Raw genomic sequence first — 27,377 nt, 5'->3', positions numbered from 1 at the left:
GGATATGATCAACATGTATAATACATAAGGGGGGATATGATCTCCATGTATAATACATAAGGGGGGATATGATCTCCATGTATAATACATAAGGGGGGATATGATCTCCATGTATAATACATAAGGGGGATATGATCACCATGTATAATACATAAGGGGGGATATGATTAACATGTATAATACATAAGGGGGATATGATCTCCATATATAATACATAAGGGGGGATATGATCTCCATGTATAATACATAAGGGGGGATATGATCTCCATATATAATACATAAGGGGGGATATGATCTCCATGTATAATACATAAGGGGGATATGATCTCCATGTATAATACATAAGGGGGATATGATCTCCATGTATAATACATAAGGGGGGATATGATCACCATGTATAATATATAAGGGGGATATGATCTCCATGTATAATACATAAGGGGGGATATGATCACCATGTATAATACATAAGGGGGGATATGATCACCATGTATAATACATAAGGGGGATATGATCTCCATGTATAATACATAAGGGGGGATATGATCTCCATGTATAATACATAAGGGGGGATATGATCGCCATGTATAATACATAAGGGGGATATGATCATCATGTATAATACATAAGGGGGGATATGATCAACATGTATAATACATAAGGGGGATATGATCTCCATGTATAATACATAAGGGGGGATATGATCTCCATGTATAATACATAAGGGGGGATATGATCTCCATGTATAATACATAAGGGGGAATATGATCTCCATATATAATACATAAGGGGGGATATGATCTCCATATATAATACATAAGGGGGGATATGATCTCCATATATAATACATAAGGGGGGGATATGATCTCCATGTATAATACATAAGGGGGATATGATCTCCATGTATAATACATAAGGGGGGATATGATCTCCATGTATAATACATCAGTGGTTCATATAGTGAACTCGGTGTAGAGCTATTCACCCTGAGGTCATCACAGAGGACAAGGGGGCACTCTTTACCTCTGGAGGAAAAGATATTTAATCTCCAAACACGGAATGTTTTCAGTAAGAGCTGTGAAAATGTGGAATAGACTCCCTCGAGTTGGTTCTGGCCAGCTCAGTGGATTGCTTTAAAAAAGTCCTGGATTCTTTCCTAAATGCACATAATGTAACTGGATACTAACAGGCTATAGGTAAAGTTCATCCAGGGAATGTCTGATTGCTTCTTTAGGGATCAGGAAAGAATTTTTTCCCCTGCAGGAGCAAATTGGATCATACTCTGCTGGGGGGGGGGGGGGGGGGGAGGGGGTTCTGTCTTCCTCTGGATCAACTGTGGGTATAGGATCATGTACAAGGGATTGTATATTTATTTTCCTTTTTATTGGTTGAACTAGATGAACTTGTGTCTTTTTTCAACCAGACTAACTATGTAAGAGGAACCTAAAAACTCTGCTTTGACTTCTGATGGAACACACACCTTATGGTTCAAAATGTTAAAATTGGAAGACCCTGGCCATTTGTTGATTCCATGATGGCTTTGAACACATCTTTCCGATGAGGTGGCCCCTATTCTTTCATGTGGGGCACCTTTTGGGCTGCTGTGTGAGATGGGGAAACAGCTCTCATTGTTTGAACACTGTTTGTGTGGAGCCCATACCATACACCCATACACTGATTCCTGCTCTTTTAGGGTAATGTGTGGCAGCTTAGTTGTGCCCGCCAGTAGGTAAATTACTACACCTTCTACCTTCATCCATCAGAAGGCGCCGTGCTGTGCAGCACAAGGGTCTCAGCTAGAGATGAGCGAATTATTCAAAAATTCGATTCGGCTGATTCGCCGAATTTGCGGGAGAAATTCGATTCGATGCGAATTTATTCGCTGCGAATTTAACTTATTAAAAGGGTTTCTAGGCTTCAGAGAGCCTTTATATTAGTGCAGAACACTGTACCTTTAATTTAAATGCCCTTGGAGTCTGCTGGGGAAGAGAAATAATACTGTCAGTCAGTATGACATGCAGATGAGTGCCGTCGATCTTAGAATCACCGCACACTTCACTCATTTGGGCAGTCACGGGGCACGACGAAGAAGAAGAAGAAGAAGAAGAAGAAGAAGAATGAAAAGAAGAATGGAAAGAAGAAGAAGAAGAATGAAAAGAAGAAGAAGAATGAAAAGAAGAATGAAAAGAAGAAGAAGAAGAATGAAAAGAAGAAGAAGAAGAATGAAAAGAAGAATGAGAAGAAGAATGAAAAGAAGAATGAAAAGAAGAATGAGAAGAATGAAAAGAAGAATGAAAAGAAGAAGAAGAAGAATGAAAAGAAGAATGAGAAGAAGAATGAAAAGAAGAATGAAAAGAAGAATGAGAAGAATGAAAAGAAGAATGAAAAGAAGAAGAAGAAGAATGAAAAGAAGAATGAAAAGAAGAAGAAGAAGACTGAAAAGAAGAAGAAGAATGAAAAGAAGAATGAAAAGAAGAAGAAGAATGAAAAGAAGAAGAAGAATGAAAAGAAGAATGAAAAGAAGAAGAAGAAGAATGAAAAGAAGAAGAAGAAGAATGAAAAGAAGAATGAGAAGAAGAATGAAAAGAAGAATGAAAAGAAGAATGAGAAGAATGAAAAGAAGAATGAAAAGAAGAAGAAGAAGAATGAAAAGAAGAAGAAGAAGAATGAAAAGAAGAATGAAAAGAAGAAGAAGAAGAATGAAAAGAAGAAGAAGAAGAATGAAAAGAAGAAGAAGACGAATGAAAAGAAGAATGAAAAGAAGAAGAAGAATGAAAAGAAGAAGAAGAAGAATGAAAAGAAGAATGAAAAGAAGAAGAAGAAGAATGAAAAGAAGAATGAGAAGAAGAATGAAAAGAAGAATGAAAAGAAGAATGAGAAGAATGAAAAGAAGAAGAAGAAGAAGAATGAAAAGAAGATGAAGAAGAATGAAAAGAAGAATGAAAAGAAGAAGAAGAATGAAAAGAAGAAGAAGAAGAATGAAAAGAAGAATGAAAAGAAGAAGAAGAATGAAAAGAAGAAGAAGAAGAATGAAAAGAAGAAGAAGAATGAAAAGAAGAAGAAGAAGAAGAATGAAAAGAAGAAGAATTCCAGTACAGCAAAAAGTGTATCTGCAGAGAGCTCCGCTATTTCTGACAGTTCTCTGACAGTTCATTTACAGAGGTTGAAACATTGTATCTATTTATTTCCGAATAAAAACATCTGTATCCTAAATGGAAACAAATAGATACAATGTTTCAACCGCTGTAAATGAACTGTCAGAACTGTCAGAGAACTGTCAGAAATAGCGGAGCTCTCTGCAGTGACACTTTTTGCCGGCTGATCGGGGAAAATTCGATTCGTGCATCCGAAGTTTGCTAAAATTCGGATTCGGTGCGAATCAAATTTTTCCTAATATTCGAAACGAATTCCACTTCGCCAAGTTCGATTCGCTCATCTCTAGTCTCAGCCTTTGGGCTGGGTGTATGGAAATTTATTGTATGTTCTCAGCATTTGTGGTTGTGTTTATTTGCCACATCTAAGTAAAATTCTGTTGTGGCAAAAGCTGGTGTTGGGGTTGCTTTCCTTGTCCGTGACTTCACTGTATCCTGGGGAGCCCACCCCGGTACACGGCTTACAGCTGTTCCATGTCATTTTGTGGCTCGGAGTCTGGTTTATTAATATGGCACTCCATATTTCCATTTTCATTTTCCTGGAGAAGCAGGCTGTTAAACCTGAAAAACGTGTAACGATATGAACTTAAAGAAGATCATCTTTACAGAACATTGAGTTTGTGTAATTACCTGCTGTGAGGGCTTAGGTTTAGGTATATCTGAGCATGATGATGGTATATTTCAGTAAACACCCAATAATTTCATAAATGGGAGACATCAAGTGGCAGATGATTTTTTATTGATAATATTGTATTGGGGTTCATACTGCTGCACCCCATTTTTGATTGGAGTTTTTTCATTTTTGTTATGTACCAATACATTTTGCAGGGGCAATCCCCCTGTTTTTCTACTGTATGATGGGTGTGTTTATTATGTGCACCTCAAAAGTCCAATTCATTTAAATCTGCTTTTCTATACACTGAGGGAGTCAGTGTCTCCCAGTGTAATTTGCAGTCGTGGGCTATGTGTGTGACCACCAAGTCCTGCTGTATATTCATTTTCACCTTAATGAAATGGGAGGACTGTGTTCCAGCACTGCTTGATGGGTCCATTATAAGATCAATAATAAATATGGAGCAGTCATTAGATAATGTATTTTTTTATAACACGCCAATGTAATACATAATGCAGCACAGTGGCTAAATGGTTAGCACTTCTGCCTGGCAGTACTAGGGTTGTTGGTTCGAATCCCAGCCACGGCACCACCTGCCTGGATACAAACAAAAAGACATCATCCCCCGGATGAAGCTACGAAATCCCTATAGCGCAACGCGTTGGGGAGGGGCAGTGACATCATCGCGCATTCTATCTACGATACAGCGAGTACTGAAGGTGTGTGGACACACACCCTACGTTCTGATTCAGCTGCAAGCTGTGGGATCATATACAAAGCGTAATGTCTTACACAAATAATTTATTATATATAGCCAAATTTTTTACTGACCATATATTTTACTGGCCAGAATGACCGTTTCCAATGCAAATATCAATATTTAAGCTGCAAATATGTAGCTAGTGTGATTATCAATGTGTTTAAGGTATAACAAGAGTTCCCCCTTACATCAGAGTTTGCAGAGTTCCCCTTTACAGTGCAAGGGGGAACTCTGCAGACCGTGAAGTAAAAGGAAACACTGAGAACTCTAAAGACTCAGATTTAAGGGGGAATTCTGCAGACTCTTTTTTTACTGACAGTTCAAAAAATTTGTCAGAATGACCATTTCCAGTGCAAACATCAATATTTAATGTGCAAACATGTAGCTAGTGTGATTAGCAATGTGTTTAAGGTATAACAAAAGGCAAAAAGTATATTTCTCCTTTTACATGAAGGTCCGGTTAATATAACCCAGTACAGAGTCCCCCCCCCCCTTTACATCAGAGTCTGCAGGGCTCCCCTTTACAGTGCAAGGGGGAACTCTACAGACCGTGATGTAAAAGGAAACACTGTGGACTCTGATGTAAAGGAGAACTCTAAAGACTCTGATGTAAGGGAGAATTCTGCAGACTGTGGTGTAGAGAGACTCTGATGTAAGGGGGTCTCTGGTCACCAGAGCCCCCCCCCCCTTTTTTACACAAGAGTCCACAGAGCTCCCCTTTCATTACAGTTCATGGATATCCCCCTTAAATCAGACTGTGTGTGTGTGTGTGGGGGGGGGGGTGGACTCAGACCACCTTTTTTGGGTGAATACACTAAGGTAAGGTGGGGTTACTGATCTAGGTGGGAACCTATATATTAGTACCCCCCCTAACTTAGTGTATTCACTCCAAGTAAGACCCCACCTTACATTAGTGACCCCCATCAAAACTTTGTGTGGCCTGGGTGGCTGGAACTACCACTGACCTGCCTCCTCCATAAGACTGCTTGGGTGCAGGGGAGTGGGGGCACTGAGGGCAGGCTCAGTCAAACCACAGTTTTCCTCTGCTTCTTTGATCCTCCATCTGGACTCCTCCCCTGCCCCAGCGCTGCCACTCCTGCTGCTGCCACACAGGGCCACGGTAAGGGTGCCCCTTTATTCTCTCCATTCTGGACTCCAGTCCTCTCCCATCCCAGCACTCCCACTCCCAGCTGTCCCCTGCCAATTGTAAAAAGCACCAAGCAGACGCCATGACGTCACCACGTGGCAGCCTACTCTCTGCCTGAGCCCAGCAGCCACTGTCCGTAATGGACATTTACAGACAGTGTAAAAATCAGTTTTTACATTTTTTTAAATTTTTACAAACTGTCCATAAATTTACGAATGGTTGACAATCCTGTTGGGTAATCATAAAATCTAAAATATAGGCAACTGGGTAATCATAATATCAATTCCCAGAAAAATGAAATGATAACAAATTGTAACTAGAAAAGCTACAATTTCTGGGGAAATTGTGTGAAGTGTTCTTTCCTCTACCAGTAGTCTACAACTGGAGTGGGCGGAGTAACTGGGTGGAGTGGATTGTCACTCTGTTGCCTGCTGACACACCTGGGTTCCAATGGCAACTCACTCTACAGCAGTGTTTCTCAACTCCAGTCCTCATGGACCCCCAACAGGTCATGTTTTCAGGATTTCCATTATTTTGCACGGGTGATTTGATCAGTTTCACTGCCTTAGTAATTACCACAGCTGTTTCATCTGAGGGAAATCCTGAAAACATGACCTGTTGGAGGTCCATGAAGACTGGAGTTGAGAAACACTGCTCTACAGCAAGGGCAGAGAAGAGCGGTTAAAAACAAACTGCTCCAACTTGCTCACTTCACTGGCAATTGCCATCTTCAAATGGTTGTAGTTTAAAGATTATAAATCCTACACCGAAGAGCTTTCTATTGTGAGAATCACAAGACCCAGACCTACATTTTGATGCATAGTATGTCTCTGAAATATTAAAAATGAAGGCACAGTCGCAGTTTAGAAATTGCCCTTCAAATCTGAGGTGGCTAGAGTGGAGTTTCAATAAATGTCAATGGGCGGCGTGAGTTGCAAACAAATGGTCATATTGTGAAAACTATCAGGACTATGGCTTAGCCGTGGACATTTTTAGTGGCAGCAGGGATAGCTGAACGTTTTGATATAAGATTTGTGTAGGTGGGCTTGAAAATGAGGGAGTGATGGCAGTTTAGAAATCATGTCCTGATTTTTCCTTCCACACTCTAGCTTTGTCAGCTCCCACTCTAGTTTTGAACATTCCGCCATTCATTCCTATGGGACCAATTTCACCACAAAAACGCTGATATTTCGTGAACCATTCGGCGAAACGTTCCACAAAGTAATAGCACACCAAGCGGGAACAATCTGCACGTTTCGGTATATTACTGTCTATGTAGTGTAAAAACTGTGGGAGGAGTTAGGGTGGTAAATTTGGCTATAATAATAGGAATATATATGTGAGATAACAGTAAGTGGTCGCCATGCAGGAACACCTAATGAATGGAAAGCTATAGAGCCCAAAGGCCATTAGGGGGAGACAAAGTCTACAGAACTGGATCCTTAAAGAATATGTCATACATTGTAACAAAATAACAAAATGTGTAACTAGAGTAAGATATTGTCAATAATACATGAGGGATTATTGGTACTGCAAAAATTGCAACAAAAGTTTACCAGGTGGTTATATAATTGAAACCTAGAAGGTGGATGAAGGTAGAAAATGGTAAATGGTGAGTAAAGGCGAACTCATGCATATTGGAGGATAGTGCTGACATCCAGTTCTTCATTCAAACCACTGGGGTTTTGTGTATTTAGAACAAAAATCAAATATACTTCTTGAATCTTTCTGTGGCCGTCCCTATCCGCCCCTCGATGGTCTGGTGTATTCTCAATTACACATTTTTGTCTTAGGTTACCTTCACTCTGAATTGAGGAGCAATAGAGACACCCTTTATTTATTTATTTATTACAGGTACTTATATAGTGCTGTCAATTTACACACACACACACACACACACACACACACACATATATATATATATATTGTATATTCACATCAGTCCCTAACCCTCAAGAGGCGTACAATGTAAAGTTCCTAACACATTCATACATACATATACTAGGGCCAATTTAGATAGGATCCAATTAACCTACCAGCATGTCTTTGGAGTTTGGGAGGAAACCGAAGTACCCGGAGGAAACCCACACAGGTACAGGGAGAACATGCAAACTCCAGGTAGGACCCTTTATCAGCAGAATTGTCAATCCAGGGAGTAACTATTATGTTAAAATAGATGTACTAGCAGAGTTAGGTGAACTAAAAGTGATACTAAGTGTTCTGATTTTTTTTTTTCTAAAAACAAAAATCAGGTTATACTTACCTGCACTGTGTATTGGTTTTGTACAGGGTAGCCCCGATCTTCTTCTTTTCTGGTCCCCTGCTGGTGCTCCTGGCTCCTTCCCACTGGTGAGTGCCCCCATAGCAAGCCACTTGCTCTGAGGGGCACTTGTGCTTGCTCCTGAGCCACCTCTCTGTGTCTATAAAAAACACAGAGTGTAGCTCTGCCATGCCTCCTGCTACCTCCTCATTGGCTGTGATTGACTGCAGTAGAGCTGGAGCCAATGGCTCCCACTGCTGTGTCTCAGCCAATGAGGAGGAAGAGCCACTGCTCTTGTGCACATCTCTGGATAGAGATTGGGCTCAGGTAAGTATTAGGGGGGGCTGGGGAGTTGCATGCAGAATGTTTATTACCTTCATGCATACAATGCATGAAGGTAAAAAGTCTTCAGCCTTTACAATCACTTCAACTAACAAATTAAAGTACAACTATAGGCAAAACTTATTTTTGCATTTTGAATAGAGCAAGGAAGGGATATACCCGCTGTCATATATTTTTTTTTCGCCATCAGTGTCCCATTGCAGAGATTTCCCTTCACTTCCTCTCCCATAGCCAAACAGGTATGAAGGAGGAAATCTCTGCAAATTAAGGGAATTCCCAGATCACCAGAACTAGTGTCCCCATTGGAAAATTTCTCCTCTATTACCTTTCTGGGGACAACCCAAAATATGGGACAAATAGAGAGGGTGAATCTCCTTAACATGGACACAGGCCGCCATAAAAACTGACAGGTGTTCTAATATTTCCCCATTTTATCCAAAATTTAAAAAAAAAAGTTTTGCCTTTTGTTATACTTTAAGTATAAGCTAACACTTTTCCCCCCTTTATGGATAAAGGGTTTCTATAAATGATTAATAGCTGACCATTGTAAGCACCCCTGTCAGTGTTAGATGGTTTTTATTAATCCTCTAATTGCCACTGATGCTGGACAGCTTGTTCTGTTAAAGGAACATGACAAATAATCTAAATATGAAGGAAAACAAGCCTAAAACAGAGAGTTAATGCAGCCACCACATCTAAGAATTGGTAAGCTACATTATAAAACATTTTTGGTGTTGGTTTTAATTATGCTTAAAAACTTCTAGTATAGCAAATGAGGTCTGCAAACCCTAGATTCCTGGTAATAGATGGAGGTGGAACAAATAGAAAATGTTTTACGGAAGCAATTAAAGTGTTGCTAAACCCAGGACCCTGCATTCCCTATATCCGGTCTCCCCAGACCCTGCATTCACTCTATCCGGTCTCCCCAGACCCTGCATTCACTATATCTGGTCTCCCCGGACCCTGCATCCACTATATCCGGTCTCCCCAGACCCTGCATTCACTATATCTGGTCTCCCCGGACCCTGCATTCACTATATCTGGTCTCCCCGGACCCTGCATTCACTATATCTGGTCTCCCCGGACCCTGCATCCACTATATCCAGTCTCCCCAGACCCTGCATTCACTATATCTGGTCTCCCCGGACCCTGCATTCACCATATCCGGTCTCCCCGGACCCTGCATTCACTATATCTGGTCTCCCCGGACCCCGCATTTACTATATCTGCTCTCCCCGGACCCCGCATTCACTATATCCGGTCTCCTCGGACCCTGCATTCACTATATCTGGTCTCCCCGGACCCTGCATTCACTATATCTAGTCTCCCCGGACCCTGCATTCACTATATCTGCTCCCCCCGGACCCTGCATTCACTATATCTGGTCTCTCCGGACCCTGCATTCACTATATCTGGTCTCCCCGGACCCTGTATTCACTATATCTGGTCTCCCCGGACCCTGCATTCACTATATCTGGTCTCCCCGGACCCTGTATTCACTATATCTGGTCTCCCAGGACCCTGCATTCACTATATCTGGTCTCTCACAGTACACAGAACATGAAAAAGCAAATATTTTAGTAAATATAAACTGCTAAATACCTTTTCTCATCAGCAATTAGAGCAGTCTTGTGACTTCTATCAGTGTCCAGCCGAGCACTGGTTAAAGTTTGTAGGAGTTTTAATTTTGCTCTAGGAGGATGCAGAACCCCTGACCACTGTCTGGACAGTGCTGATTGGCCCTGTGCTGATCACATGCACTCTCCCAAGAAAATAAAAATCCTCTCTAGCAAAATACACCAAACTGAACATGTGCAGAGTGGTTATATCGGTGCGGGTCTGACTTGGTCGGAGCCGCACCTCTGTCTGGACAGTGCTGATTGGCCCTGTGCTGATCACATGCACTCTCCCAAGAAAATAAAAATCCTCTCTAGCAAAATACACCAAACTGAACATGTGCAGAGTGGTTATATCGGTGCGGGTCTGACTTGGTCGGAGCCGCACCTCTGTCTTTACAGTGCTGATTGGCCCTGTGCTGATCACATGCACTCTCCCAAGAAAATAAAAATCCTCTCTAGCAAAATACACCAAACTGAACATGTGCAGAGTGGTTATATCGGTGCGGGTCTGACTTGGTCAGAGCCGCACCGATTTCTAAAGTAGTACATACACTACTTTTGGTGTTATTTGCATACACATCTGTGTCATATGTCTTGCAAATCGCAAGTGAAATCGACAAGTTACCTGACTTTGAAATCGTGCGACTTCACTGTAAGTCTCACGATTTCAAAGTCGGGTTTGATGTGACCGGGATGTTATACTGTAAATCAGCAAGTCCTTATAATTAATATCCAGTCTTAGTTCATATAAAAGATGTGTGGTGCATCAATCCTCAATCTGAATAAACCATCGCTGCAATGGCATACCAAGATTGTGCTCCACCAAGTGTGAAGATTGGCTTCTCACCTTCCTTATAGACCCATACCCTCATGTAGGTCATATGTGCGTTATCTGTTAAATCTCCCACACACTGGATTCTGCTCTTTCTCCACCCGTAGACCTCTCCAGCGAGTAATCTCCAGCCCTCCATATGGTAAAAACAGGCCACCCATAGTGTAGTACTTAAAACATGATTTATTAATTAAAAGTATCACACTCACATGTAAACAGTAAGTTCAGGCTTTCCTGCATTCCAAGCAGAGTACACAAGATAAACAGAGACGGGGGAGACGTAGTCAGGTCTTGGAAGTGACGTCACCTGGCTCCACCCGACGCGTTGCGTCACAGATCATGTGACTTCCTCTGCTGCTTTGATTATGGTTACATATGTTATGCTTCTTAAATCACAACTATACTCTTTTCCACTCCAATGCTGCAGTGCGCCAAAGCTTTCTCACTGGTCGCTGACAACTTCAGTTCTGGATACTGATCTTCACCCATTTTCATTGGCTGAGCTGAGACGATGTCATTCCTGCTCATTCGCAGGAGTTCATTCATCTTGGCAGATGCCAAAGCTGAACACTGAGCTGTGCATGCGCAGCCAGGTAAGAAATTTAAATGCAGAAGAATAGTGGTGCACTGAAATGAAAATTCTGGTTATGAAACCGAAAATTCAGAATGCACTTGGCCGGAAACCGAAACCAAAATGTGCAGTTTTTAAAAAAGGATATTTAAAAAAAATATATATATATATGTTTTGATAACAAAAAAAACAAAACAATATATACCCCAATTTTTTTGTAAAATATGAAAGAGGATGTTATGGTGAAGAAATAGATACCCAACATGTCACGCTTTAAAATTGGGCACGCTCGTGGAATGGCGTGAAACTGCGGTACTTAAAAATCTCCATAGGTGATGCTTTAAAAATTTCTACAGGTTACCAGTGTAAAGTTACAGAGGAGGTCTAGTGCAAGAATTATTGCTCTTGCTCTGACGTTCGTGGCGATACCTCACGTGTGTGGTTTGAACACCATTTACATATGGTGGTACACGGGGGAACGATGCACTTTAAACTTTATTTAAAAATTTTATTCAATGTTTTTTTTTCAGACCCTTTAAAAAAAAATTTAATCACTTTTATTCTTATGACAAGAAATGCATGCATCCCTTGTGATAGAAATAATTAGTGACAGGTCCTCTTTATGGAGAGAGATATGGGGTCAATAAGACCCCACATCTCTCCTCTGAAATGTAAAGCATTAGATAAAAAAAAGCATTGATCTACTGACTTAAAAAAAATACAAATGGCCGGAACCCGAAGCTCCGGTCCTCCAAGGGCATAGAGATGAGTGGCAGCCATCTTTCCTTCATTCATCTCTATGCCCAGCACCGGGATCGATAGTTTCTCTGGTAAGACTGAAAACTACCGAGCAGCAGCTGGTGGCGGCAGCAGCCGGCGGGTGGGCGGGCGGCGGGGAGGGGCGGGATTTTTTCGGCACCTGTATCGGTGCTTTTTTTTATTTCGGCTGATGACCGAAAGGGGTGTTTCCGGCAGAAACGTTTGACCGCCGAAATTACGGTGCATCCCTACAGAGGAAGCATAGCATGTCTATTCTGCATTCAAATTCCCACCTGATCTCCTTTTTTTTATAGCAGTTTACATTTAGGTCTAGCTTTATTGAAGCATATCTGGGGCTGACATTCCACGTACATGTACAGTGCAGCACAAATTTTCTACATTTTTATTTTAAATTATCATAGTATTAATTATATTATTTATATAATATCTATTTAGGAAATCTCTAATTGTTTTTTGTGCTGACTCATTCCTTAATTGTTCATAGTTAATACCTCTGTCGGGTTTTTTTGCTACCTGTGTCCCATTGAGGAGATTTCCCTTCATTTCCTGCCCTATAGACACAATAGAGAGGAAAGTATCCCTATTGGAAGATTCACCCTCAGTTCTTGGTCTGGTGTCAACTCAAATCAGTGGTCACCGGGACAAATAGGGGTTGATTTACTAAAACTGGGCAGTGCAAAATCTGGTTCAGCTCCGCATAGAAACCAATCAGCTTCCTGGTTTTGTTGTCAAAGCTTCATTGAAGAAGCTGAAGTTAGAAGCTGATTGGCTACCATGCTCAGCTGCACCAGATTTTACACTCTTCAGTTTTAGTAAAGCAACCCTACAGAGACAGTGAATCTCCCTAGCAGGGATACAGAGAGCAATGAAAACATAAAGCAGTATTAAATCCAAAAACAAACATTTTTTTATTTTGCAGCTTAGCAATTCTTAGATGTGGTGGCTACATTAGTTTTCTTTTTTTAGGCTTGACTTCCTTTATTTTCACCTGGTGATCCAGCCAGCAAGTCTGCTATTTTTCAGCAGAACAAGCTGTCCTGCAGATGTCGCAGTTAGGATGTTGAGACAAACAATTTAACACTGACGGGGGTGTTTACAGAGGTCTGCTTTTATTTAATAATGTAAAACCTTCATCCCAAAAAGAAAAAAAAACTGTTGCTGTAACTGTTTGTGTAACCAAGGGTGGACTGACCATTTGGAAAGTCGGGCACGGCCTGAGGGCCCGGGGTCAGTAGAGGGCCCCATGAGATGCCCCTGGTGCCTTTTTCATAGGCTTTTTTTAGTTCAGGCAAGGACACAGGGGCCCCATGATCCCCTATTGCCCGGGGGCCCCATGAGTTGTCAGTCTGCCCCTGTGTGTAACTGCAGTGTGAGCTGGAGTTTGGCTTCAATTTGTTAGTGTATTTTAATCTGCTAGTACATCTAAAACTTCCCTCCTCCAGACTGACAATGCTGCCATCCAAAGGTGCCCCCTGTGCCCCTTCATCTAGAGTGGGCACTCTAACACAGGATATGTGTTACTGGCCAGATCACCAGCTGAAAACAGAGGGAAAAATCCTAATACATCCACCGCATCTAATAACTGGTAAGCAAAATATGACGTTTTTGGGTTTAATACCGCTTTAGCACCTCATTACTCTATCCATAGCAGAATAAAAAGTTTTGGTTTTAGATACACCTTAATGCAGAGTAGTCACAAGTCAATCACATCTTCCTCATTTTATATTCTCTAAACCATCACATATTCATAAAAAAAAAAAATCTTCCAAAAATCTTAAAAATGTTTTTTATCCAATAGTCACGTGATCCCATTTACTCCCATTTATCACACGATTCTGAAAGAGGGGGCATGGCCATGTGGGGGCCATACAAACAACTGAGTACCATTTTGAGTTGCTGCAATGAAATTTCCTGCTGCATCATTTTCTCACTTTATTTTTTGGGGTGTCTTTGAATTCAGTCTTCTGTAGGTTAATCATTTTCATTTCCATCAAACGTTGGGGCATACTTACGTTCCTCACATATTACCCCGTCCATATCAGTATAGATATCTAGCATGATATTTTTCCCCATTAAGATCTGATGTATTTTCAAAGTGATCCTTTAATTTTTTTGAGCAGTATATATATATATATATATATATACTGACAACTCATGGGGCAATAGGGGATCATGGGGCCCCTGTGTCCTTGCCCAAACTCGAAAAAGCCTATGAAAAAGGTACCAGGGGCATCTCATGGGGCCCCCTACTGACCCCGGGCCCTCGAGCAGTGCCTGAGTTTCCAAATGGTCAGTCCGCCCCTGATATATATATATATATACATACATACATACATACACTTTTCAAAGGTGAACTAGGCCTTTAACAACTGTTGAGATAAGTGGTCATGAAAAATAATGACTAAATGCTTTATTAATAATCTTCACATAGCAATATTAGGTGTTTATACGATAATGTTAAGTTCTTTATATAACATGTTGGCTTGCTAGAAATTACTTTGCAGAAATATGTAATAAGACCAAGTTGTGTCCTGTCCTTGGGATGCATTGCTGCACAGTGTTAGTCTTCTAATATTCTAAAGCAGAGCATTTTAAAGTTTGGGTTGCAGTCAAGATGATGAAGTGTACCAAAATAACAGAAATGAATGTTTCTTTGAATCATTATATGTGTTAGGCTTGCACAGTTTGAAGTGATTGTATCTAAATGTAAAATGTTTATATTTTGAGAAGCCCTTGTCTAGCAGTTGTCTAGGTTTGGAGCGTAAAAGTCTCCATTTTCATGAAGATGCAAGGTCTTAGCTCACTTACTATGTCCAACCTCCATGTGCATGTCAATCTCTCTGCTTTATAATACTTATATTTATTTTGTAACTCTTCTCTTGTAATTAAACTTTCAAAATGTATCACCATGAGCAGAGGCTGTTTCTATATCATAGGATTTGTGTCACACAGGGATTGCATCGGTTGTCTCGGAGGGGTTGATTTACTAAACAAGTATAGGCTGTTCACTGAGCCAAGTTCATAGTGAAGGAGGTAAAGCTGTGTGACTGTATTCACGTGATTATGTAGAAGCAGAAATCCAGTTTTTTTTCCTTTGTTCCTGCACATGATTAGGTAGTCAAAGTGACACAGTGAACACAGTTTCACGTGGGCATTCACTAAGCTAGATGAAAATTCACTGTGCAAAGTGAAAATGCTGTACTATATAAATAAATCAACCCCATGTCTTGAATTGTAATAAGGAATGGTAAATAACAATTTCAATTATTACGTAGCTCTTTAAAGCAGAAAGTAGACCTGGGTATGTAAAGTATGGCTGTCCCAAAGTATTTATTTAAAGAACAACTCTGGGATAGTCTAAAAAATCACCCATTAGTATACCCCCCTACACAAAACACTAAACAGTTAATAACATTTTGAAAATTGTTACCATTTAGAAAAAATGTTTAATTGAATTTTCATGGCCTCATCTCTGTAATTCAAAAGATAACAGCATCTGCTCTGCCAAGAAGGAGGTGTAATGGCAGGGATCACATCATATCCTCTCCCCTCTCTCTGTAGTAAAAGGAAACTACAGTTCCCATCAACCACAGAATTGTAGAGAATGTGGGCGGGTACACTAGGCCTGGATATGTTGAATGTGAAAGTCCTGGTCCGCCTACCACTGCAAGTGCGGCTGAATGACATCACTGCTTCCTGGAGGAAGAACTACAGAAGGGATGTGCCAGGACCACTGGCTGGGGAAATAGGAGGCATAGCAGCCACTGGTCTTACAAACCAGAAACCAAAGAGAATTAGCAGTTTGATTTGAAAATAAATAGGCTATTTCAGAGCAACTACTGAGTGAACCAGAAGATGGATGGCATATTCAGCGAAGGTAGGAAATCAGCAACAAGTTCATATAAAGATGTTTTTATCCAGAGCTCTGCTTTAATTACAAAACTTTTTTTTTTCTTTTAAAAATAAACATACATTATAACTATATTCACATGAAGCTGGCATTTTTTTACTCAAGTCTCTAAACAGTTATTGAAAAATAATACAGGTAGCAGTGTTGTTATGGAGAACATACTGTATACAGTTCTTATATGGTTCCTAGCTGGCACTTACAGGGTTGTTGTATAGAAAAAATTGTTTTTGTTCTTTACATGCACAGTTGTGATTGATACCTGTAAGGAAATGTTGCCAGTCCTCTTTTACCTATTCCGTCATATATTATCTCCAGATGTCCTTGTAGTTTACAAGTCCTCAGTCTCTCTATAAGTTTTTTGTTTTAAGTACAGGAACAATTGAGTACTATCAATTGTTTTAAGTAAAATTTCGTCAGAGTTTAAAATGATTTATTAATCAAAAATGTATTTGGAGATTTAGCAAAAGCATTTCTTCAGGGTTCATAATGGTTTTCCACAGTCATTGCTGATTTCACCTCCAGCCTTGGTACCTCCGAGGCTTGACTCTGCTACAAAGTAAAACATTTCATTATTATCAGTGATGAAAAATAATGTGAGTGCAGACATGACACGAGATATTGAGTCACAGTATCCCACCTTATGCTTCAGGAACACTGGCTTCACCAATCTTGGCTTTGGCTTCACCAAAGATGCCTCTAAAGCAGGGGCGGACTGGCCATTTGGAAACTCGGGCACTGCCCGAGGGCCAGGGGTCAGTAGGGGGCCCCATGAGATGCCCCTGGTACCTTTTTCATAGGCTTTTGTGAGTTTAGGCAAGGACACAGGGGCCCCATGATCCCCTATTGCCCGGGGGGCCCCATGAGTTGTCAATCTGCCCCTGCTCTAAAGGTATCTTTGGTGAACTCTGTACATTAGCTCTGAGCTTTTAGAAACCTTTAGAGTGGTGAAGCCAATGTTCCTGAACTGAACCATTTTTGGTTGCAGCAGAAGGAAGGTTTGTGATTGTAGCACTACCCCCTTAGGAGTCGCTGAGTTTTGGGTCCCCCTATAGCTCTGCACAGCCAGGCAACATACATCTTTTTCCACACTTTTACACTGGAGACAGTAAACAGTCCTTGAGCTTGTTTTTGCAGTTTTATTAAGGGGTATTGAACTTGGATGGGGTTAAGGGGTGTATGGTATGCCCAATGAACTGTAAACATTGCAGTAGAGAGATCCTCCTTTCATCTCCTGCCTGTAGGTAGGCCCCTCTCCTGCGTCCCCTCCCAGGCTCCACACTCCAGCCTCTCACTCCATCTTCCACAGGACACTACTCCCCTGCTGATCAAGATCTCTCTTATTTAAGGGCTGTCCTGGCCCCATGCCAAGTCTCCTGCTTGGAGATTGGCCAAGATCCCTTAAGTATGCAGATAAGCCCCTCATCACCTCCACCCACTGCCTGCTAGAAACCTCTAAAGCTTCTAGAGCTGGGGGAGGTATCAGGGAACTGACCTGCAGACCCCTCAGCCCTGACCCAAAGTAACCTGGCTGACTCATCCCAGGCTGCTATTCAGCCTCTATCTTAAAAATCTAGCTAGCTCTCCCTGGCAAAACGTGAGGGGTGCTACATGATGATTGAATGGATGTAGCTCGTGCAGATTATGGATGAGAGGAGTGATTAGCGAAAAACATATTATTTTAATTTACCAAGTGTTTTTTTTTGGGGGGGGGGGGGTGGCAGAAGGGCAGAGGGTTGCATTTAGGTCAGTTAAGTTTATTCAATTTAGTGTTCTTTGTATTTGTGATTTCTGTTCTCTTTCCTGTATTTGATCATTATTGGTCACTAGGATTTTTATGTTTATATTTTCTTTAAGAATGAGGGGCACAAAAACAGGTTGCGCCTGTCTCGCATTCAGAAAACTGCCGATCAGGCATGTCTGCATGCTGGAGCTTGGGATGCATGGTCATGACCTCACTGGACTCTCCTCCCATCTCTACATTTCCCCCGGCAATCTCCAGGCTGAAAATGGGACTGCATGAACCCCCAGTGGCTGGCCAGGTCCGCTCACAAGTACCGACCAACTGGAAATCGTGGAAGGCATCACCTGACTCCAGCTTGGCCAGTGATGCTCAGGCACAGAGCAGTCAATCCTAAGTGTTCTGGAGGAGGTAGGGGGAATGATCTGTTAGGGAATGCTGGACACACGCCCCCTTCTCTCATGCTTGTGCAGAGAACATACGTAGTCTGTCAGTTAAGAGAATTTAACATTGCTAGACTGAAGGTAAAAAACCTTAAGCCTTTACAACCACTCTAACAACCAGTAAACAACATGATTGTTAAGGAGCAGGCAAAAAAACAAATAAAGAAGAAAACAACATGGGGTTCCCCCCCAATCCATACCAGGCTCTTTGGGTCCCCAGATCTTGCCGCCCCCATGTGAATGAGTATAAGTTACATAGTACCCCTACTCATTCACCCAAAAATGTCAAAAATGAAAACTCAACAGTTTTTGACAAGTCCTTTATTAAAAAAGTAATAATAATGGCTTATTTAAAGCAGAGTTCCAGTCACACTGTAAAAAAATAAAAGTCAGCAGCTACAAAAACTGTAGTTGCTGACTTTTAAAAAAACAGCCACTCACCTGTCCCTTGATCCCATGGTGTCCTCCCTGCAGCCCATTTCACTGCCCGTCTGGTGTTCCCGGCGCCGGCATCTTCAGCGTGGGCACCTGGCTGTGACAGCTTGCGGCTTCACAGCCGGGTGCCAACTGCGCAGGTGCGAGCAGCGCTGCGCTTTCTGAATGGTCCTGTAGTCTTCTGGAACCTGTCACGTGTCCCAGAAGACTGCACAGAGGGAACGGGGGAGGACAATTTCTGCTTCCAATCGCCTAGGTAATCACAGCAGAAGTGGAAATGGGTACCTGTCAATTTCAGGTACCTGCTGCCCTCCGATCCCCAAAAGTGCCAATCCTTAATAGGGAGCTGGGGACCAGTCTTTAAAGCGGAACTTCCCCTTTTGGGTGGAGCTCCGCTTTAAGAGTTGTCAAATGGCAGGTCTGTCAGACAGTGGGAGCCTTGGTTGGGAGAGGAGCACTTTTTTTTCCTAGGGTTGGCGGTTTTTGAAGTCAGTGATTGACGTTGGACCTACTTAGGGGACAATTTTTTTTTTTAAATAAAGGACAGTCAAAAACTGTTGTTTTGTTTTTGTTCACTTTTTACACTTTTTTGGTGAATGTGTAGGGGTACTATGTACCCCATACCAGGGGCGGACTGACAACTCATGGAGCCCCCGGGCAATAAGGGATCATGGGGCCCCTGTGTCCTTGCCCAAACTCAAAAAAGCCTATGAAAAAGGTACCAGGGGCATCTCATGGGGCTCCCTACTAACCCCGGGCCCTCGGGCAGTGCTCGAGTTTCCAAATGGTCAGTCTGCCCTATACTCATTCACATGGGGGGAGGGGTGGGATCTGGGGCTCCCAGATTCCAATAAGTCACCTTCCGCAGTCCCCCACAACCTCAGCCAAGGGTTGTGGGGAAGAGACCCTTGTCTTAATCAACATGGGGACAAGGTATTTCGAGGGAGGAGCCCCTCTGCCCCAAAGCACCCCCCATGTTGAGTGGGGAGTGAGTGTTGACCATTGAAGTCTATTACATGCAAAATGCAATCTGTTGAGGGGAAAAAAGTCCCTGACCCTTTCAAAAATCTGCACCAGCTCAAAACGTACAGATGTGAACAAGATCCATAGGAAATCATGTTAAATGAACTGTAGTGTGTTTCTGCTAACTGAAAATGCACTGAAATCCACATAAGTGTGAACCTAGAGTTAGTACACTGAGTAAGCTAAAACAAAGCTAATGCACCCATCTCATCTATAGACTGGTAAGCTTTAATAATTTATAATTTTGTTCTTGGGTTTAAGTACACTTTAACACAACTCTATTAATGTCTGTTTGCATTTTTGCAGTGTATACTGAACACTGTAAAAGAAAAAAAGGTCAGAACTTACAGACTTTATGGTCATTGGCACTGTACTGCCAGACATGGCTTCTGACTCACTCTTCTTGGACTGGAGTCTACGGAATCCTCTTTTATACTCTTCCCTTACCTGTACATGTGATAAGGAAACTGTTATTTAGCAGATATCCATAGAATAGCACCATAGACATAAAGCAAAGAAAATAAATGAATGTCACTTTGCCTGGTGGTTGAGCAAGCAGTGTACACAGAAGATGTACAATCCCTGAAGGCTGTTGCAGATGGTGAAGATGTAGGATATGACCGGGGAGCCCGGCCCAAACTGGAAGATCCCAATAATCCAGGTACAGCCCAATATAAACAGCTGGGACAAAGCCTTGAATGTCAGAAGACTGTGAGGGAAAAGGTTCAAAGAAATGTACATATAGGTGAAACCACAATATAAGTGTGTCTCAAATTAAAATCCAACTCCAGCTAAAATTATTTTTTCTTCATAGACTGGTGAGGGTTTAGAATATGACCTTTTCTATTGCTGTATAAGTCAATAATTTATTCTCACTTATTGTTCCAGTTACATCCTGCCATTCCCCAGAAGAGGCACAGAGAGCAATAACAATTTGAGGTTCTAATCTTTTTCAAGCTAATGAAAAGTGTTACCTCTCTGCCTAGTCCTACATATTTTTGAAGGATCACCAGTTTGAATTTAACCATTCAGTGCCATAAAAGTATTGAACAGGTTGCTGAAGTCCCCAAGGTGCCCTGAATCCCAGATCACTGTAACAAAGCAGTAGTCTCCCCTCCCCCATACCTCTTAGCAGTACTCTTCCTAGCTTCTGAAATTTTCTACTGACCAGTAAGACCATCCATCATATTTATGACCTGTTAGGAACATGCAAGGGGTGGGGCAAACTAAATGTAAACACTACCAGGCAGCAATGAAACTGGCATGTGCACAGTAGTAATGTAAGGATTTATAGGCTCTCTCATTATAGTCTAAGGAGCTGAGCACATCAGAAAACAACAAGCAAAAATTCCCAGCTCACTTACCAGCCAGCCTGCAACAAACCGAATTACCCTGTCCAAGAGTTCACGTTAAAATAAGGGTTTCATTTGAACACATTTGCAAATATATGCGTAAGCTGCAGAGGCCACTTCATGGCACCCCAGCAGGGGCGGACTGACAACTCATGGGGCAATAGAGGATCATGAGGCCCCTGTGTCCTTGCCCAAACTCAAAAAAGCCTATGAAAAAGGTACCAGGGGCATCTCATGGGGCCCCCTACTGACCCCGGGCCCTCAGACAGTGCCCGAGTTTCCAAATGGTCAGTCCGCCCCTGCACCCCAGTATATCTGCAGTCCTAACTAAAGGTATAGGGATGCACTAGACACCCAGCATATAGCACAATGGCAGCGAAGGTATGCAGTGCGTCCCTTCACCTACAGTACAAACAAACGGCAAATACCTCAACCTATAACTAGCTTTCCAGCAAGGAGCACGTGGAAGGGCTATGCATGTCAAAAAACAACAAACACAAATTCCCAGCTCACTTATCATCCAGTCTGCAACAAACCGAATCACCTTGTCCAACAGTTCACATTAAAACAAGGGGTTTATTTTACACAAATTTGGAAATATATTTCTAAGCTGGAGAGACCACTTCACAGCGCCTCAGTATATCTGGTGAGGGGACGCACTGCATACCTTCACTTGTGCTATTGCTGGGTGTCCAGTGCCTTCCTATACCTTAAAGGAGGGGTGGGCTCCTACCTGGCATACCCTTTTGATTGTTTGATCTTAAAAACGCCACAAAGTAAGATTGAGCTTACTGCACAAGATCTGCAGTTCCTCCAGAGCAGGAGACCCACGGTGGCTGCTCAACCTTGCTATAGTCTAAGCTTTGGATAAATCTATCCATTTATATATGTGCTCCAACTTTGGAGATAATCAAAATTTAGGACTGCAGATATATACATGCATCGCCCTTCCATGTGCTCCTTGCTGCAAAGGCCAGTTAAAGATTAGGGTGGTTGCCATTTGTTTGTACTCAGGAAATGAGCACACCCAACCTACCAGCTCAATGAGAATACCTGTGAAGGACTAAATTACAACAAAATATGCACAGTACTTATGGCGGTAAGTAATATACAGTATAGCTGGTCAGGTCCAAGAGCAAGGTAGTCTTTGAGACTAAAAAAATATAGCTGACGTAAAGCATCTTAAAGCATCTGGTAGCAGAGGAAAATGATCCCTATACATTTGAAAGTTTCCATTGGTTTCTAAATTGAACTACCCTACATTACTGGGTAAACTTTGCAAGGCTGCCATGTCAATTGTTACTCCGCTGGTCACACTATTACCTTTTTGAAATAAAGCTATTAAAAGAGTAATGAGGGCATGGAATGTGAAATATCCCAAAGGAGTCAATTAAAATGTAATTTGGAGATATCAATACAAGTTGAATTTTGATTGTCTGCTGCTTTGGACATTGTACTTTCCCTTATTGTAAAAACTTACATATGCCATACCTACCGGGTGTGTTTTAAAGTTGAAACATTTTTATTGAGAGATGCCAGCTTCTTCTTGAGGAGCACAAATGTGAGAACCAAGAGGATGAAATTTATCTAAGGAAACACATTGTGAGAAAAAGAGTTTGCCAAAGATTTTGGACAGTGTTCAGATCATCTAGGTGAAACTTACACTGGCAACACACCATTCAAAATCTGGCCAATTCAGCAGGGACTGTCTGAATTTCGATCAGAGCGTGGGCTCCCTCACTTCACAGAAGTCATTTTTTAAATTGACTTCTATTGAAGGGATATGTTGGAAAATTATTACTGATAAGTGGTCTCAGTCAGAGGGTGGATTCCTTCATCCACTTAAAGCTGGCTATACACTATTAGATCTACACATGAACATTCACATGAATGCGGTCTGAAAGAACTTTTTGTCCTTTCAACATCCAATTTTGGAATACATGTAAGTCACCAATTGAAAATCACATACACATTATTCATTCGAGAACATTTTTCCATCTTGTTCCTTTGAATTTTCTTGTCACTGCCATCAAAAATGAACTTTGACTTGACCCCACTACCATTAAGAAAATTGAACAAAAGTTCTTAAAGCTAATAATTTTCAACAAAGATATACTAGTGTATAGACAGCTTAACAGTGTATGGCCAGCTTTACTAATTGTCTCCTGCAAGCATGCATGCATTTTTTAGCTCATTTATCCTCTCCCTTGTGCTGACACTTAACTGGGGAGGACAACCACCTGCTAAATAAAATGCTCCAACTTGGCTGATACCTCACAGGAGATATGCAGAACCCCATAGACACAAACTGTTTTTATTTATTGCTTTTAAAATCATCAGTATTAGAGGACAACCACCAACTGTGTAGGAAAACCCAAAATGTAATTAGCTAAAGATAAGAATACAGGCAGTACAAGGAGTCCTATTTTATATACTCACAGTGATAAACACACAAACTGGCCCAAGAAAACTCCAGAGGAGATCGTTTTTAAGCCAACAACTAGAGAAAACACAGAAGTATGGTTCATTTCACTATATGTAAAGCCATTTTTTAAACATGCCTACAAGGATCAGTGAATAAAGGAGAATATCAGGTAATCAGTGAAAAAAAGAATCTCATGGATGGTTCCTGAACATAAAGAGAGGAGAATCTCTGAAAGCACAATAATTGAACACAGGGGGCTTCTTAGGAAGCATAGCTGATACAGAGGGGAATATCAGGAAGGTTAAATAATGGAGAGAGGAGCATCTTGGGTAGATTTAATAATGTAGAGATGAGAATTTCATGAAGGTTTATTAGCAGAGAGAGGATAACATCGGAAAGGGTAATTGGCGGAAAGAAGAATCCTCAGAAAGGTTAATTGTTGGGAAGAGCAGAATTTTGGGATTAGTCAATAGTGGAGAAGAACAATCTCAGAAAGGGTAATTGCTAAAGAGAGCAGATCTAGGAGAGTAAATGATGGAGAGGTGAGTTTTTTTAGGAAGAGAATGGCAAAAGATCCAACTTTGGAAGGAATTAACGTTCCCACAATGAAATGAACAGTCGCCGAACAAAGCAAGAACTGTTGAGATATACTCTGGAAGGATTAAATGCAAAGTTATCAGAAATGGAACAAGGAATTAGTCTTTTCTATACTGCCATACACAACTTACTAGTTTTCTCTTCCATATGAACTTGGCCGCATTACTGCAGAGATGATAATGATGATGAGAGGAATTCCAAACCCAGCTATACAAACATATGGGAAAAGGGACCGTTTAGATGTCATGTAATTCATGGCCTGCAGGTTTCGGACTGTCAAGAAGAGTAGGGAGCTCTCCAGAGACATCCAACAGAAGGCACAGAGGAAGAAGAACTGGAGGAAACCTGCAATCACTGCACAAAGAACCTGAAACGCATGGAGCAATAGTAGAAACACAGATAATAAGTCCACGATCCTTTTGTATAGACTGATTTTCATGTTTGATGCTTTTTACCTTCCATACCACACAATTAGCTTATACTTAAAGCTCACCAGCTGGTTACATATAAAATACACATGCTAATGCAGCTCTATATTCATTTATACATTTTTTTATTACTGGCATTTAAATAATGCTGGCAATATACACAGCACTCGTATATATTGTACATTCCCAACTATACAAGAAATGTGATAACATGCAAACTCCATGCACAGTTTCCTGGCCAGTATTCTAAACAAGGACCCCAGTGCTACAAGGTAAAAGCCACTATGCTCCCCATCATGATATATATATATATATATTTTGTTTAATTCAAGCAGTCAAGTACCTGAATTTGACTTGGCATCACAATCTTTCAGTCCCTCGACAGCAAAGCTCAGAGTGGAAGAGGAAGAAGCAATTGAAGGAGCCAATCAGTTCATGTGCTGACAAGGAACATGCTTATTGGAGGAGAAAGCAGGGTTACAAAGGGATGAGCTCAGTGCTGTGCTGCCTCTCCTTCACTGCCCAGTTACAGGCTGGGGGCAGGTACACAACTGCCTGGACTTGGAGGAAGTAGGTTGAATGAGGATGGCCGTCATTCAATCTGGAAGACTGAAGAGATCTAATGTAATTCTATAGCAGTCTGTTTACATACCAAAGCGACGCTTAACCACTTGCCCTCTGGAAGACTTTACCCCCTTCATGACCAGGCCATTTTTTGCTATTTGGCACTATGTCACTTTAACTGACAATTGCATGGTCATGCAATTTTTTTTCTGCTGGAGTGCAAAACAGCAGTTGAACACAGCCCCCTGATCATGTCCTCTCTGCTTTTTCACTGGTAAATGCTGTTGTGTGATGCTCCACCTTAAACTGTCTCCCTGCTATGCACTGACTTTCTGCAAAACTCAGGATAATTAGTCCTATATCCTTTTGTCTGTTTGTGGTGATTGATTCTCACCTTCTTTGCCTTTCTGTGATCAGAGAATCAATCATCTTTTATGACTTTGCACTGAGTCTGTAGGTGGTCTGGTTTTGACCAACCTCCCCCCCCCCCAAATTCATGTGATCCTTATCAGTTCCTAACTGGGGCTAAGAAGAGTTGGTCATTTGATCATCTCCCTATAAATTTAGACCAGCTTATGGGGAAGGTCACAGACGGGGGGGGTACAGTCGCAGGACAGGGGGCATTGTCCTGCGTGAGTGCATTTTCTGATGGAGTGCAAAACAGCAGTTGAACACAGCAGTTTAACTAAGGCAGGATAACTCAAGCAGCAGGAAGATACAGCAAAGAACTCAACTGCACGCTGGATGGACTGCAAGCAAACACCCTGGGAAACATCTCCTACAAGTTTGATTCCCACTCCATCTACCTTTTAAAATGCCCCCTCTACTCCTCCTTCTCATATTACTATCCTCTGCTCTCAAAATCTCCTCTAACTACACGAAATATCAGGCTTCAACCATTACAACCATGGCAGAGTGACGACACCAGAAATCTTAAGAGACATAGCCGTGCACTGGAGTGATTGTGGTGTAAAACCAAATCTCAGCAAGCCTATATAAATCTGCTTTCTTAACATACAAGTCCTCCCTCCATGCTGCCAAACAAGCCTTCTTTGTCACTCTTATTAATTCCTTGTCATCCAGTCCTTGTTGTCTCTTCTCTACTTTTAACTCTCTACTTTCTCCACCTCCACCCAGTAACTCACTCACTGCTTATGAGATTGCAAATCGTTTAAAAACCAAGATTGATGCAATTCGTAGGCATCTCCACTACACAGACATCTATCCCACTTAGCATACCTTATACTGAACCTCCCTCAACACTTTACTCTTTTAACCTTGCTAATACTGAAGAGGTCACTAAAGTTTTCTCAGAAGCCCGTCTCACTACTTGCCCCCTGGATCCTGTCCCCTCTCAACTACTACGGTCACCGTCTTCTCCCTCACTCACATCTTCAATCTCTCCCTCTCTAATGGTGCCTTCCCGTCCCCTCCCCTCTAAAGCATGCACAGATCACTCTCATACTTAAAAAACCCTCCCTGGACCCCTCCAATCTGAACAACTTAAGACCCATCTTCCTGCTCCTGTTTACCTCGAAACTCTTAGAATGCTTAGTCTACAATCGCCTGAGCTCCTACCTCACTGACAACAGCCTTCATGACCCTTTACAGTCTGGCTTTCCCTCACTACACTCCATTGAAACTGCCCTACTAAAACTCACTAATGATTTACTAACTGCTAAAACCAATGGCCACTACTCCATACTGTTACTACTTGACCTCTCTGCGGCTTTTGATACTGTTGACCATCCCTTCCTTCTCAAAAAACTCCACTCTTTTGGCCTCCGAGACTCTGCTCTCTCCTGGTTCTCCTCCTACCTATCGCAGCGCTTCTTAAGTGTTACCTATAACTCTGTCTCCTCCTCTCTACTTCCTCTTTCTGTAGGGGTCCCTCAAGGTTCTGTCTTTGGACCCTTTCTCTTCTCCATCTACACCTCCTTCCTTGGTCACATGATAAACTCCAATGGCTCTAAGTACCATCTCTATGCTGATGACTACTGTAACTCCCTCCTCATTGGCCTACCTCATCGCAGGCTATCCCCTCTTCAGTCTATCATGAATGCTGCTGCCAGACTCATCCACCTTACTAACCGTTCCATATCTGCCACCCCTCTCTGCCAATCCCTCCACTGGCTTCCCATTGCCCAACAAATAAAATTCAAAACATTAACAATAACATATAAAGCCATTTATAACTCTGCCCCAAATTACATCGCCAATCTTGTCTCCAAATATCACCCAAATCATCCTCTCCGCTCCTCCCACAGCCTCCTTCTCTCTAGCCTTCCCCATCCTCTGGAACTCTCTACCCCAATCTATCCGACTATCGCCTACTCTGCCCACTTTTAGGCGATCCCTGAAAACCTATCTCTTTAGGGAAGCCTAT

General features: G+C 41.8%; 2 protein-coding genes across 2 annotated transcripts in view; both read right to left on the bottom strand.

The window, feature by feature from the left end:
- The window catches only part of LOC149448712 (adhesion G protein-coupled receptor E3-like), a 128,966-nt gene extending 117,695 nt beyond the window's left edge, over positions 1 to 11,271 (bottom strand). The window contains exon 1 of the mRNA XM_089651739.1: positions 11,130 to 11,271. Coding sequence (XP_089507865.1) covers positions 11,130 to 11,271 — 142 coding nt within the window. The remainder of the gene's footprint in view (positions 1 to 11,129) is intronic.
- A 4,701-nt stretch (positions 11,272 to 15,972) lies between these two features.
- Positions 15,973 to 27,377, bottom strand: part of LOC149448711 (adhesion G protein-coupled receptor E3-like) — a 104,475-nt gene continuing 93,070 nt past the window's right edge. Inside the window, exons 18-23 of the mRNA XM_089651764.1 lie at positions 24,131 to 24,366; positions 23,417 to 23,477; positions 22,473 to 22,564; positions 20,161 to 20,334; positions 19,974 to 20,067; positions 15,973 to 16,535 (exon numbers count right to left, since the gene is read on the bottom strand). Of these exons, the coding sequence (XP_089507890.1) occupies positions 16,461 to 16,535; positions 19,974 to 20,067; positions 20,161 to 20,334; positions 22,473 to 22,564; positions 23,417 to 23,477; positions 24,131 to 24,366 (732 nt within the window). The 3' untranslated portion in view covers positions 15,973 to 16,460. The remainder of the gene's footprint in view (positions 16,536 to 19,973; positions 20,068 to 20,160; positions 20,335 to 22,472; positions 22,565 to 23,416; positions 23,478 to 24,130; positions 24,367 to 27,377) is intronic.

The sequence above is a fragment of the Staurois parvus genome, unplaced genomic scaffold (genome assembly GCF_062004578.1).
Source record: "Staurois parvus isolate SC_StPar_1 unplaced genomic scaffold, SC_StPar_1.0 ptg000662l, whole genome shotgun sequence".
Lineage (NCBI taxonomy): Eukaryota > Metazoa > Chordata > Amphibia > Anura > Ranidae > Staurois > Staurois parvus.
Note: the sequence above shows the minus strand (reverse complement) of the source record. Positions and strands in the feature narration are given on the sequence as shown.